The following is a 13,397-nucleotide window of genomic DNA, read 5'->3' on the forward strand; positions in this document are numbered from 1 at the left end:
ACTCCTATTACATGGGAGGAACAGCAGGGAAATGGGGTGTAGGGTGTGTGTTACTTTATTAAGAGCTAGACCAGCATCTCAAGGCTCCCAAGGCAGGGCTCTGGGACAGGTTGGTTTGCAGCACGTGGTAGACCTCGGCAGAGTCCACACATCCAGCCTGCTGTTCTGTTCATGGTGGTTATTGCTAATAGCCTATCACTTCTCTCCTTTTTATTGCTGGTAGGACTCCTGTGTTATTGGGTATGCCAATATTAACTAAAAATAAACTGCATTTCCTATCTTTCTTTTAAATAAGAGTGGCTGGTGATACACAAGAAGACGACATTGGGTGGGATTTCTTAGAAAGCCCTGGCCGCCATTTCTTCCTTCTGTGCTTGAACTTGGGTGTTACTGTTGGAGCTCCAGCCACAAGGGAAAAGCCAGGAGCATCTCACAGTCCTCACCATGAAGGTTCTGAGTTCTTGAAATGACACCAGCAACTACTCTGCTCCAGGCTTCTCGTTATGTGAGAAAGGTAACCTCTTCCTGTCTTTAAGTCACGATGCTTGGGTGCTGTGACTGGAAGCTGAATGCAGTGACTGGTAACTTGCCTGCAGGAAGGGCCTGAATCTGTTTGCCCATCTGAGCACGTGCAGCTGGGAAGTGGAATGAGAGAAGGGCAGCCTGCTCTCTGTCTAGGTTTGATCGTCTCGAAGAGGCAGAAAACAGGAAGTGCAAGAGAGGAAACGGAAGGAAGAATGTCTCTGCTTCCTGCATGTAAAGTGTATTTTGTCCAATCAGAATTGTCAAAAGGAGGAGGGCAGAGAGGTGATGCAATAAGGAGATGAGGTCGAAGATGGTCTCACAGCTCTTATTTCTGCTTCTGTGTCTTTAAATTTTGCTCTTGCTGCTAGCTGATCCGGCTACCAGTTCTCTGTGTGCTCATTCAGAACCCAAGTTGCCTAGTGATCACACAGCCGGCTGTGGCCGGAGACGCCAGTTATTTAGGGATCTGCTGTCTTTGAGTGAGGTGCCCAATGCCCACCCAGTCAGCTTTGGTGCCGGCATGGGATAATCTTGTGATTCAGGACATACGCAGATCACTCTTCCTGGCAGGGACCTGCGGGGAGGGATTTCATTAGAAGGTGCTCTGGGCCTCTCTTAGCTTCATTTTGTCCGCTAATACAATCCATGGAAGAGGAGGTTGTAAGAGCTGATAGATCTGTAAGACATTGGATGATAACCAGTCCTGTTCTGTTTCTCCCTAATGTGAAAAAGAAAACATTGAGCCACGGTGACACTTGAGGGTTCACTGTCTAGTGGAGGGAGACAGGGGAGAGGGTGCGGACACGGTGATTCCCAGAGAGTGGAACAGGGTGGGGAGCGTGAGGGGGAGAGAGGCTGAGCTGAGAAGAGGGTGGCAGCGATGGGCAGAGCTGTGCCTGGCTGTGAGACACTGTCGGCACCCGGAGGACATTTCCTGTGGAATTCTCACGTTTTCCCCTGGAGTGGGGCCCTGGGGTGTGGACTTACCAGGGGCTCATCACAGAGGAAAATTTCTGTAAAATTTACTGTTTTATGTTTAAAAAAAAATCATGTCTGCTGTTACTTTATAGTGCCACTTTTTTTATAATTCAAAATATGCCTGTTCTCCAAGGATCTTTGACTAAAATCGAATTTTCAAAAAGATGTGTTATGTACCTCTCAGTATTTCACCACATTCCCCTGATTACATGTATCCTGATCTAAAAAGTATGATTCTGTGGGGAGGCCAAATAATTCAGAGACTTGGTGGGGACTTGGAGGTCCTACAATCCCAAGTGGGTGTAGAAACCAGCAAAATACTGAAGACAGAGGGTATCATGTTGCCTGTAGGTGGGACTGGAGTGGTTAGAGATTTTTGGTGAAGATATTTATCCTGGACAGAGAGAGACAATGAGAAGCTGTCATAGCAGGGCTGGCAGAGATTATGGAAACTCACAGAACCTGGCTGCAAGAGAGGATGATGATGGTGGTGGTGATGGTGATGGTAATGGAGGTGGTGATGGTGATGGTGGTGAAGGTGGTGGTGATGGTGGTGGTGATGGTGATGGTGGTGATGGTGGTGGTGCTGATGATGGTGGTGATGGTGGTGGTGGTGGTGATGGTGAAGGTGGTGGTGGTGGGTTAATAGTAGAAGTGGTGGTGGTAGTAATAGCAGAAGTATTCTGGTGAAGAAACAGGAGAATTACATGAAATTCTGTTGTGCATTTGTCTACATAGAAATAGGAAGCTAACTAGCCTCTTTACTTTTTCTTCTTTGGCTTTGAATAATCTCTTACTTCTGCTACTTTCTATGTGTCTATTCTGTTCTCTGGGGCAAACAGGTATTTTCAGTAAAACTTTAATTTCTCCTCTCAGTAATGTGACATGATTATACAGGCTTAGTGCCCAATGCAATACGATTCAGACTCTGTGTCTCAAATCCTAATTTCTGGGGGAGAGAATCCAGTTGGGCCAGGTTGGGTCAGCTGTCCAGTGCTGGTCCAGGCAGCTGTGACCACTGAGTTGGGGCTATGTCGGGCTCCCTTCCAGGAGTGGCAGGTGTTCCCTGGACATGGGGAAGGGGAGTCATGGAGGAAAGGATGGGAATTTCTAGGACAAGATTTGGATCTAAGGAGAAGTAGCCATCTGTGAAGGGAGGATGGTAGAATTCAATAACTGACAGGATCTGAGGTATCCCACTTCGGGGTATGTAGTGGAGAGCAAATTTGAATTTGTGAAGTGAATGAACAAATATTTAATCTGAGATTTCTGGATTTACTGACTTCAGACTCAGTGAACATTGGATTACTGGATTGAGACTAAATCAGCACATGTCCGCCTCTGCCACTCTTGGAGTGACCTTTAGCAAGTCATTTTTGTTAGTTTCTGTTTCCTCACTATACATGGGGATTAAAAATACCTGCCTTATCTCTTTGTTGTGATCAAGGAGATAATACAGATTAAAGTGCTCTGAGAACTGCAAGGCGTTATACAAATATCAAGTTTTATTATTACCACGTGAACACTAGGTGATGTGTTATTCCTAACAACCCTCTCCTTGGACTCACACCTGCGTCTGCATGTGTTCCCATCTGGGGAGGGGGGAGTGTGTGTGGTGAAAGGCAGGAAGGGATGAAAGGCTGCATAGAACTGCTGAATAATAGATGTTTCACAAGAGAAGGAAATGCTGTAAGTTCAGTCCAAGTGGCTTTTATTCTCACCTTCCTCTGAGTGTTCTGGGCAGAGAGAAACTACTCCTACTCGAAGCAGCTCCGCCCTTCCCAGACAGCCTCTGATGTGAAGAGCTTCTTTTTGGAACAAAAGAAGGCAAACTAGCTCGGTTGCAATAAAGACAAAGAGGTACAATATATACAATTTTGAAGGCTGTGGGGACTGTGAGAGGTGATTTATGACCAGGACGGGTGTAGATGTCATGTGTGTGTCAGGGAGGAGAGGACAGGGGGAGAGAGGAGAGAGGGAGGAAGAGAGAAGGTTAAAGTTAATGCAAAAGCGAGTGTGGACCTACTGCATTCAGAATCTTGACTGAGGCGAGAAGGAGATGTTGGCAGAGTTGAAGGCGCCCTGGGATGGGAGTCCAGGGTCTGGGCTCCAGTCATGGCTGTGACAGATGCATCCTGATCATAATCGCACCTGACACTTACTGAATATTTATTACATGACGCCAAGTCCTCGTGTTACAGGGCTGACTCTTTATAATTTGATTGCATGGGTACCATTTGGATCCTCATCTGAGTGAAGGGAACTGAAGCTTACTTGACTGTACTTCCCCAGCCGGTAAGCAGACCGGGGCTGCGGATTCAGATCAGCCCCACTTCAGATCTGGACCTTTGAGTCACTATACTCATGTGAACCTCACAGGACTCCCGGGTCCCAGCTCCCTTATCTGTAACATGAAGGGTGTATGTGGTCGTCTTAAAAGTGCCTTCTGGGTAATCCTGGCAGTCTGCAGGGGCGCTGATGCAGAGGGGACATTTGGGTGGCAGTTCCGCCCTTGCTGCTGGGTTGAGCCCTTGTGAATATCGATGAGGTCACGTGGGCAAAAGGCCTTGGTGCCCAGCAGGCCTCCGCACACGTCAGTCTTCCTTTCCCTCCTCTTGTGGCTCTAAATTCTTTGCCTTCGCGATGCCAAAGAAGCGTGGCAGACACGTGGTTCCCCGCGTCTGGCCTGCAGGTTTATCGCTCCCGACATTTCTGGTGGTCAATGAAAAGAGACAAGTAAGGACAGGGGAGTGAGCTTTTCAAAAAGACAAATTCATTCCATTTTAATGGTCTGTGTCCACAATGAAATAATGATAATAGATGATGACTTTTGTTCTGTTTTTCCAGGTGATAGTTTATAAATTTAAGTCCCTTGGCCTAAATTTATCCTGAATTTTCCTTGGTCCATCAAAGCAAATGACCAGGAATAACAGTAGTTGAGCAGAACGTTAAAAACTCTCTGTGGTAAAAAAAAAAAAAAAAAAAAGTGGTTTCTAAAAAATTTCCGTTATGTCACAGAGACTTTTGTAAATTTAAAATAAAAATAAATTACTAGAAAAATAGAATTTAAAACCATACGTAAAAACACCAGCTCCATTTTCAATCATTAGGGTCAACAGAAATAAATTACTCTGACCAGTGGCGATCGAAGCTTCTAAACACTTCTCTGGTATTTATTTCCTCAGGACAGGCAACAGTGGGTCCGTGGGTCCCCGGGTCCCCAGGATCACTTGGAGTGACACACAGGCGAGGACACTGCCCTACTTGGAGGGAGGGTCTGCCTTGCGATAGGGCAGGATTCTTAACCTGGGGTACGTGCGTGTAATTCAGAGAGCAGGTGCACTTGAAAAGGGAAAATATTTATTTTTTTCTTTGCTGAAACCTAAATGAAATGTAGCATGTCTTTTACATATAAAGTTAGACCACAAATCACAGTAGCGTTTGCAGTACCTGAGACTTTGTTTCCAAGAGAGGTCACGTTTACTTTGGTATCACATGCTGAAGATAATCTCAAAATACTGTTTACATTGTTTTGAAACTGCAGTAGCTTGTTAGACCTGCTGTTAGAGCTGTTAGTTAATATGTCATTAAAGAGGGGTTACGGCACTGCAATTAAAACCATTTCTGGTCATTCTAATTCGGTGGAATTGGTTTCTTTTGTATCCTTATATATTTTATCTCATGTGTTTAAAAGCGAAATTCTAAGACAGGCCCATAGGGGGCACCAGACTGCCAGAGGGTCTCTGTACTGCAAAAAAGCTGAAAGATGCCTCTTCGAGGGGCAAGAAAAGAAGAAAGCTATCTTGAAAACATTTTCAGAACTATTTCTATCAAACACAGATCCGCAGATGAGATTAGGGGACACTGGGAGAGAAGGGGCTCTTCTGGGGTACCGGGGCCGTTCATTTTTTGCTCTTCGTCGCCTGCGCTTTGAGTCAGCCCCTGTTCTTTCACCAGGCACCCCGAGCGTCCTCACTGCTGCGTGAGCTCTTGGTGTCCGAGGGGTCCGGGCGGTCGCTTCTTGCTCCGAGGTCTTAGGGATGTTCTCCTCTGAGGAAGCCTTTGATTACTAATTAACTAGCAAATCTGATCCTGAGAAAAACTGGGCGGTCATTTGCATTTGAAATCCATTAACATCCACACAGTAACTGGTTACCAGGGCCTTGGCTGCTTTCTGTGCACTGTGCTCTTCTGTTCTGACTGTCAGCTCACCCTTCGGAGAGGGAGCAGCGGGAGGTAATGAGGTATGTTTTTAAACTGGCTACAGAGTCTCGTGTGTGATCTCCTGCGGTCAAATGCCTCTATTAATTTGTTAAAAAAAGACAAAAATCGGCATCAACATCAAACCACTATCTTATACAAACACACACACTGAATACAAATCGACTCCATCCTGTGTGTTCCTCTGGCCCTGGGCTGGGTCTCCCAGCCCTATTGTAGCTAAACCTGTGTGTTTGTGTGTGTCTGTGTGAGGTATATTGAATGATTTAATGTTTGGGGTAAAGTAATTGGTAGTAATTATTTCTGATTTTCTAGATGAGGTGGGTAAGTGACGGGAAGGAGTTAGAATTTGGGAATTAGATGAGGGCATTTTGGGGACGTTCCTTCTAAAAGGATGTGGCGTGGTGATGGAGAAGTGGTGTTTAGAGAATCCATCCGAGCCTGGAAATTGAGAAATCTGTTACTACCCCTGTGAGTTTGGTGCATTTTGAATCAAATAAAGAATTATCATGGAGAAGAGTCTAAACGTGTGTTTGTGCGAGTGAGTGAAGTATTAGGGTGTGTACACGTCTTGGTGTGCAGTGGGGAATGGGAAGCTGTTGGATTGTGGCTGGTCCCAGAGATGGGCCAGCAATAACAAAGTAAGAAAGGTCAGGTCCTCATTGGTTGTTAAGAGTCTAGCTAGACGCACGTGGGCATTTCTTTTCTGCCGAGCCACTGAGGTGGGAAGGAAGAGTTACTGTGGGAGAAACAGGGGGAGACCAAGGTCAATCCCATGGGACTCACTAGAAAGGGCTACCCGCGGGTTCCCGATAGAGGGTCTGCATGGTGACTTTCATGCGCTGGAAGGACCTCCCAATCTCCAAGCTGCACGTTGCTCTGACTCATGGTGTGGAGCGGGGTGTGGGGTGTGGGGTGCGGTGGGCAGGAAAGAGGGAGAGGGAGGGGTCTTTGGTTTGCTGTGCTGGGTGGGGCCAGCTGACCTGGAGGGCCTTCTTTCCTGTACCCCCAACTTAAGACGGCTCTTCGGTGTCTCATCAGGCTTCCACAGGAGCCAATAATTTTTATATCGGGCATCCCTCACAAATGATTTCGGTGGGCTAATAAAGTTGCTTTACAAACTGCTGCATGTGCCTGGAACAATAAGGACTAGATGGACACAAGAGGAGAAATATTCCATTTAAACTTTTCCAAATCTGTGGAATGTGATGGAGAAGACAAGCCTTTGCACCCCCGGGTGCTGGGGTCATAGTAGATCATCGCCGTCTTCTACAGATGTTCCCTCTGTGGTTCAGGTGGGAACATGAGGCCCAGAGAGGTTAAGCAGTTTTCCCAAGATCACATAGCTGAGTAGGATCGAGCTGGCTTTTAGATCTTTGCACTTTGGATGTGACCAGACTTGGGGGAGGAAAGGCTGTTAGCTACTTTTTTCCCTTCCCATTCTCTGAATATCTAGGTGACAAGGTACCAAGCCAGTAAATTTTGCCCAGAAGTTTTGAGGAATGGCCATGACTTGCTGAGTCCTCCTTATAAGTTATTTTCAGTCTCTGTAAAACTAACCCTCTCTTTTCCACCAGAGCTCTTGCCTTGTGTTATCAAAAGATTTTTAAAAGAAAGGCTTAGATCGCCATATGCAAATCAGAAACTGGCTATAATTCAGAAAAAATGAAAGTTGACTATCTAGTTTTTCCAAATACATCTAGATAGCCATTTCAGTAATTTGGGCTCCACCTGTCTACTTTGCCTAATAATTATAACAGTGCCAGGAATATGAGCTTTGGCTATTATTTTGATAACCATTTTCATTCAAGAGGAAAAAGTTACTGTGGGAGTCTGCATGATGAATGTACAGAAATAATTTGCAGTTTTTCAGTGGGATTTTCCCTGCTCAGCCTAATTGTAATCGCCAACCCCCACCCTCACGATCCTCATCTTCCCTCCTGCCCAAACCTTATTTTTCTCCACAGCACTTATCAAAGTCTATCTTACTGTATGTACATTTATTTCTCTTTTTCTTCTACCCACAGGAATGTAAGTCCCATGAGGGCAAGAATTTTTACCTTTTTATTTGTTGTTGCATAACCAGCTCCTAGAGGAGTGCCTGGTACATTGTAGGAGTTTAATCAATAATTGATGAGTGAGTAATAAACCGCAGTCAGCTCTCCTGATCCTCCGAAGACAGAGGAGTGATAAGCGTGCAAAATAAGGTGCAATGCCAGCTCCTTCTCTTGGCTGTCACAGGGAAGTTAGAACCGTCCTGTGGGCTGTAAACTTAAAGTGAACTGACTACTATAGAAGCTTACAAAACTGCTTTAAAATCCCCCAGGTGCTGTGGAGACTGAAATGTTGCAGGGTTGTTAGGTTTTCTTTCCATAAGCCTCCTAACCCCCTGGTTGTCTTCTACAGGCATCTCCCATATGTCCTGTCTGCTGTTAATTTAGAAACCTTTATCATCATGAGTGTATACATTTTCCGCATTTGCATCACATGTGGAAATTGGCTTTGGATTCAGACTGCCTGGTCCTGGGGTCTGGCCTTTATTCCCTAGATGCCAATAATACGTGCCCATTGGTGACAACCAAAAAGGCCTCCAGACATTTCCAAATGTCCCCTGAAGAGCAAAATAACTCCCTCCTGTCTCACCACTGAGAACCAGTGCCTTGGGTAGATTCCCCAAAATGCTCGTGGCCTTTCCAACACTATCTGACAAGAGAGACTGTGGCAGAGCAGAAGTTGCAGTGAGAAGGTGACAAAAGTCTTTCTCAATTGTAGTTAAAGTATTTTACTTGCAAATTTCACAAAACCCCATAAAGGCACTGTTGGGTACTCCCCAGGACCTGGGAGAGGCCTGTAAAAGTGAAGGGTTAGCAAGCCTCTGGGGGAAAAAAAGTGTCAACACAATGACAATGGTATGACATTTGTAGCTAGTGCCATAGTCCAGGGTGGTTCTTGCCTTGAAAGAGACAGTTTTTCATGCAAATTCATTATTTGGCCTCTCTGAGGCTCAGTTAGGCTCTGAGGCTCATTTGTATAAAGGTCCCAGCTTATGGGGTGGCTGTGAGGATGAAATGAAATAAGGCATGTGAGTGCTTCACCCAGTGCCACGCACGTCCTAAGTACTTGGCAATGACCCAGATGCTGTTTGATAAAAGCACAGCCTCACAGAAGGCCTGAGTGGAGTACACCGTGGGCATTGTGGCTTAGAATGCAGTGGTTCAAAGTTCTGGCTGTGGGGTCCACAGGGCAGGTGTTCAAATTGTAGCCCGTCTCCTTATCAGCTTTGTGACATCAGGTAGGTTATCTGACCTTGCTGAATCTTAACTTCTTCAAAAGTGCAGATGGAAGTGGCAACTCGCTTCGGGTTCTGAGAATCGCAGGCAACAGATTACGTAAACCTCTTGGCACGTTACTCAGTTATTACCAGTATTATGAAAATCGCACAGTTTATGTTTCTCATATGAAACAAAATATCCGAAGATTGATGACAGGTTGCCAAGTAAATTTTTTTAAACTTTTTTTTTCTTTTAAAAGCAGTTAAAGCTATTGAAATTACTTCCTTATTCTGTTTGCCTTTTGCCATTTTCTGAATCTTGATTTTTTTCTAAATTGCATTTCTAATTGAAATGGTAGGTTTCACCATTGAGATCTATAATTTGGGAAGTAAGTTCAATCAGATGTTGCTGATGAGAGGTTGTTTTTCTTTCCCCTTAAGGTTTAAGGAAATGTTTCTCTTCTATAGCTAGAAAATAGTTATTATTGTTCCATAGAGCAGGTAACCATGTTTGAATATATGATGCAAATGGATTTTTAATGAGACAGATTTTTTTAAAATGCATATGATATTCCTTCAAAAGTCTTATTTACATGCATATTAATTACCTATTGCTGCATAACAAATTACCCCTAAATTTAACAGCTTGAAACAGTAAATATTCATTATCTCACAGTTTTTTATGGGTTAGGAAAACTTAACTAGGTGGTTCTGGTTCAACGTGTCTCATGAGGTTGCAGCCAAGAGGTTGCCTGGGGCTGCCATCATGTGAAGGCTTGCCTGGGGCTGGAGGATCTGCTTCTGAGATGCCTGACCTACATGGCTGCTGGCAGAAGTTCCTTGCTGGCTGTTGGATCTTTCTGTGGGCTGGCTTGAGTGTCATTATGACATGGCAGCTGGTTTCTGCAGGAAGTGATCCAAGAGAAAGAGGAAGGAAGAAACTGTAATACCTTTTATATCCTAGTCTTGCAAGTTACACACCATCCTCTTTGCCATATTCTGTTTGCTGGAAGTGAGTCCCCAAGTCTAGCCCACTCTTAGGAGGTGAAGGATGGAGGGCTTGGTTTCATCTCTTGGAGGGAAGACTATCGAAGAGTTGGTGGAACTTTGAAAAAAAAAAAAAAACCCACCATATCACGATTTTGAATAATACTGAATTTAATTTTCACATTTTACTCAGTCCTTTGTGGGTATCTGCACCCCTCGCAGTCTGTTCCATGTCACGCTACAGTGAAAAACCTGTATCTGTACATACGTTGCTTCCCACATGTGCAGATGTATCGATGGGCTAAGTTTCTATAAATGGACTTTCAGTTGATGGGTGTTAATAACTTTAACAGCTTTTGCCAAATCTTCATGGAGCATATGGTGTTTACAGTTTGACTAGCAAGTTGCGGGTGACTTTTTCTTTGCGGCATCCAACAAAATATGTTTACAAACATTTGGAAAATTTTCAAATATTAGTATTAAAGAGCAAGCTCCTGCTTCACAACTATGAGCAGCCTCCAAAGAGGAGTCACGGTCACTTCCATAGGCATTCTGATAACCCTCTCCTTGCTGGTGAACATGAGATCGCTCTTTGCCCCACTAGTTAATTTAATTATATCAGGCTTGGAAGCTTGTTCATCTTTATGACATTTTACTTGCAAGAGTAGTATTATGGAATATCTTATAAAAGCCTTTGGGAATGTGAGGTATTGGGGACAGGACAGGTAAGAAAGATTAGAGTTGAGTATTTAAGAAAAACCAAGGCAACCCTTGTAGAGAAAGGTACAGCCATATTTCCTTTAGCGTGGGAAGAGGGCATTCTGATGACAAGCAGCAGTTTCTCTTCAGTGTCTGAAAAGCCATTCCTCTTGTCATTTCATCCTTGGGCAAAGGACTGAGGAAGGCTCCTGCCCAGGGAGAATGTGCAGGTTGCCTGAGGACATCTTGATTGGATGCAGAGTGAGGTGTCAAGAAAATATCAAACAATTAAGTTGAGCTGAGTATTTAAGTGTATCAAACTGGGGCCCGAGGGAAGAGAAGAGGGGGTGTGCCTTTTGAGTAAAGACAGTGTGATTCACCAGCGGGCCTGGGAGAGGCGCCACAGGCCCGCCGGGGAACACATTGGACCTTGGAAGGGCAAGATTGCTCCTTCCGCTTCCTCCGAGCTTGCTGCACCTGGGAATCAGCTAACACGTGAGTCACCTGACACACGGGGCCGAAAGCACTTAGCAGGTAGGAGTTGGTGTCAGAACCAGTTCATGAGGACAGCAGCCGAGAGTGTGCGTCTTCCATGTGGCAAAGCACCCGGTGGGGTGCGGCGCGCGCTTGCCGAGAGGGAACGTGCTGTTGCTCAGGACCAACTATTTTCTCTATGGTGGATAATAATACAGGGATATGCGGTGCTTTATTATTCAAAGTGTTTTTATGTGTTTCTCACAATAAGGAGATGAGGGGAGACAATAATAACGATAGGTATTATCAGTTCCATTTTTACGAATAAGAGACCCGAGACGCCAGAGTGTTTCGTATGCTCTTTTGGCGACCATAGCAGGCAGTGGCAGGGCTGAGAATCGAACTCAGATCTTCTCTTGCTGTGTCTACCATGCTCTGATCTGAGAGAGAACTTGGGGACGTGGTGGAGAAGGAAAATGCCAATGACGTGTTTAGCACAGGGATCTTTTGCGGGAGAGAGGAGTAAAGAAGCAATTTGGGTGAGTCGCAGAAAAATTCAGCCTGGGGGGATGGGGGTGTGTGGTGGAGCTGGGGACAGCTGTGCCCAGAAGCACCACCAGGCCCTGAGCTAGGAGGAGGAGGAGGGTGCAGAGGGCAGGAGAGGGATGTGGACCTGTGTTCAGCTGTGGTTGGACTTACCAAGTGGATGTGGAGTGCTGTTCTCCAGAAAGTACGTTTAGTATATGTTCTATTTATAAAGAGGTGGTTTTCAGCTATTTCTTTCTATGTTGCAGCTCACATGAAGGCTGTTACTCACTCATATGAGCAATAGTTGCAGCAGTCATGTGGAGAGGATGATGGCTGTATATTCTAAAAATCCTCCCTGGAGATAGCGAGGTACCACTACTTCATACTTCAAAGATGATTGATTTAAAGAAATCTTGGATCCTTTTGTAAAATAAATACCCTCTAACTTATTTTTTAAGTCTACATTTTCTTGTTTCTCTTTCATTTGGACCCCTGTGGTTAGTGATGAGGTTCCCGGGATGAAGGCACACTGTTTCCCATTCCATCCTCCTCTTAACTTTTGGGGAAGAGAGATGAGGACCCCACAGCGTATGTGTGGCACAGAGGATCTTGAGCTGGTGTTTCCACTCAGCCTTGCTCCCAAATTGGCAAATACTCATTCAGAGCACCTACCAGGTGGCAGTTCTAATAAACCGGTGTTCTTCCCAACACTGTTCACATCAGGCACACGAAGAAAATGAAGGTGGCGTCACTTGGCTAATTGAAAGGGATCTGGATTTCCAGAGGAGGCAGCTCCCAGCAGAAGAATGGCCCTGGACTCTCTGCCCTGGCCCCACCCAGGTGCCCGGAGAGCGAAGGGAATCGGTATCTCAGGCTCACAGGCCGAGAGGGATAACTCAGGGAGGGGTAAGACACTCTTACTCCCTGCCCTCCAGGAGCCTAAGAGTTAGTAGGGAAGACAGATTCTCCTTAGAGTTACAAATGTAGAGACAAAATAGGGTTTTCAGGAGCAAGAGATGGAGGAGGGTTATGAATTTTCCATCCTGGAGGAGATGCTATTTGACCCGAATGAACACAATTCTGATAAATAGAGGAGGCTGGGGTTGGGGAAGGTATGGGCCAAGAAGCTGAATTTCAGCTCCAGCATTTCTCTGTGACTACTGGCCAGCCTTACACCTTTCTGACCTCTGTTTTCTCACTTACAAAGGAGAAATGAGTGACATCTGCCTTTCAGAGTTAGAAAGATGACTAATCAAGTCTCGAAAATACACGGCATGTAGAAGACCGAAAATTTAGCTGTAATGGTTATTAAGAGTCACATTGGAGATGACACCATTTAGTCTCGTAAACAATGGAACCGTTTTAAACCTGTGAGGCCTCCAACCTGGGGGCCTCATTCCCGTAGATCATTCTGCTCCTTTCTCTCTCGTTTCTCTCCTTCCTTTAATTTACACTTTTCATTATGTCTGATTCTAGTTACTGCTACTGTCCTGGGGACTTAAGGAGATACCGGAAGCTAGTTAGATCAATGAAACTCACTGTAGGTATCATTCTAACCCCACCACCCAACTCGACGATGGATTTGCTTACTTCTTTGTTGTAAGATTTTTTATAGCTCAGTGAGAAGTTTTTCCCTGCCTCCGGTTTATGTATTGATTATGACTTGCTGTAGGTTTCACTCCCCATTGAGTGTACGTTTCTGTGTTAAAAGTAT

At 45.1% G+C, this 13,397-nt stretch overlaps 1 protein-coding gene across 3 annotated transcripts in view; it reads left to right on the forward strand.

The window, feature by feature from the left end:
* Positions 1–315: 315 nt before the first annotated feature.
* MGAM (maltase-glucoamylase) overlaps positions 316–13,397 on the forward strand; it is a 76,562-nt gene continuing 63,480 nt past the window's right edge. The window contains exon 1 of one of the 3 annotated variants that reach the window (XM_032483515.1): positions 316–514. In XM_032483515.1, coding sequence (XP_032339406.1) covers positions 467–514 — 48 coding nt within the window. In that variant the 5' untranslated portion in view covers positions 316–466. Of the gene's footprint in view, positions 515–5,627; positions 5,748–13,397 lie in introns of those variants that run through there. The other 2 variants (XM_006185395.3, XM_032483516.1) reach the window with 2 other exon arrangements.

Source organism: Camelus ferus, chromosome 7 (assembly GCF_009834535.1).
Source record: "Camelus ferus isolate YT-003-E chromosome 7, BCGSAC_Cfer_1.0, whole genome shotgun sequence".
In the NCBI taxonomy this organism is placed as follows: domain Eukaryota; kingdom Metazoa; phylum Chordata; class Mammalia; order Artiodactyla; family Camelidae; genus Camelus; species Camelus ferus.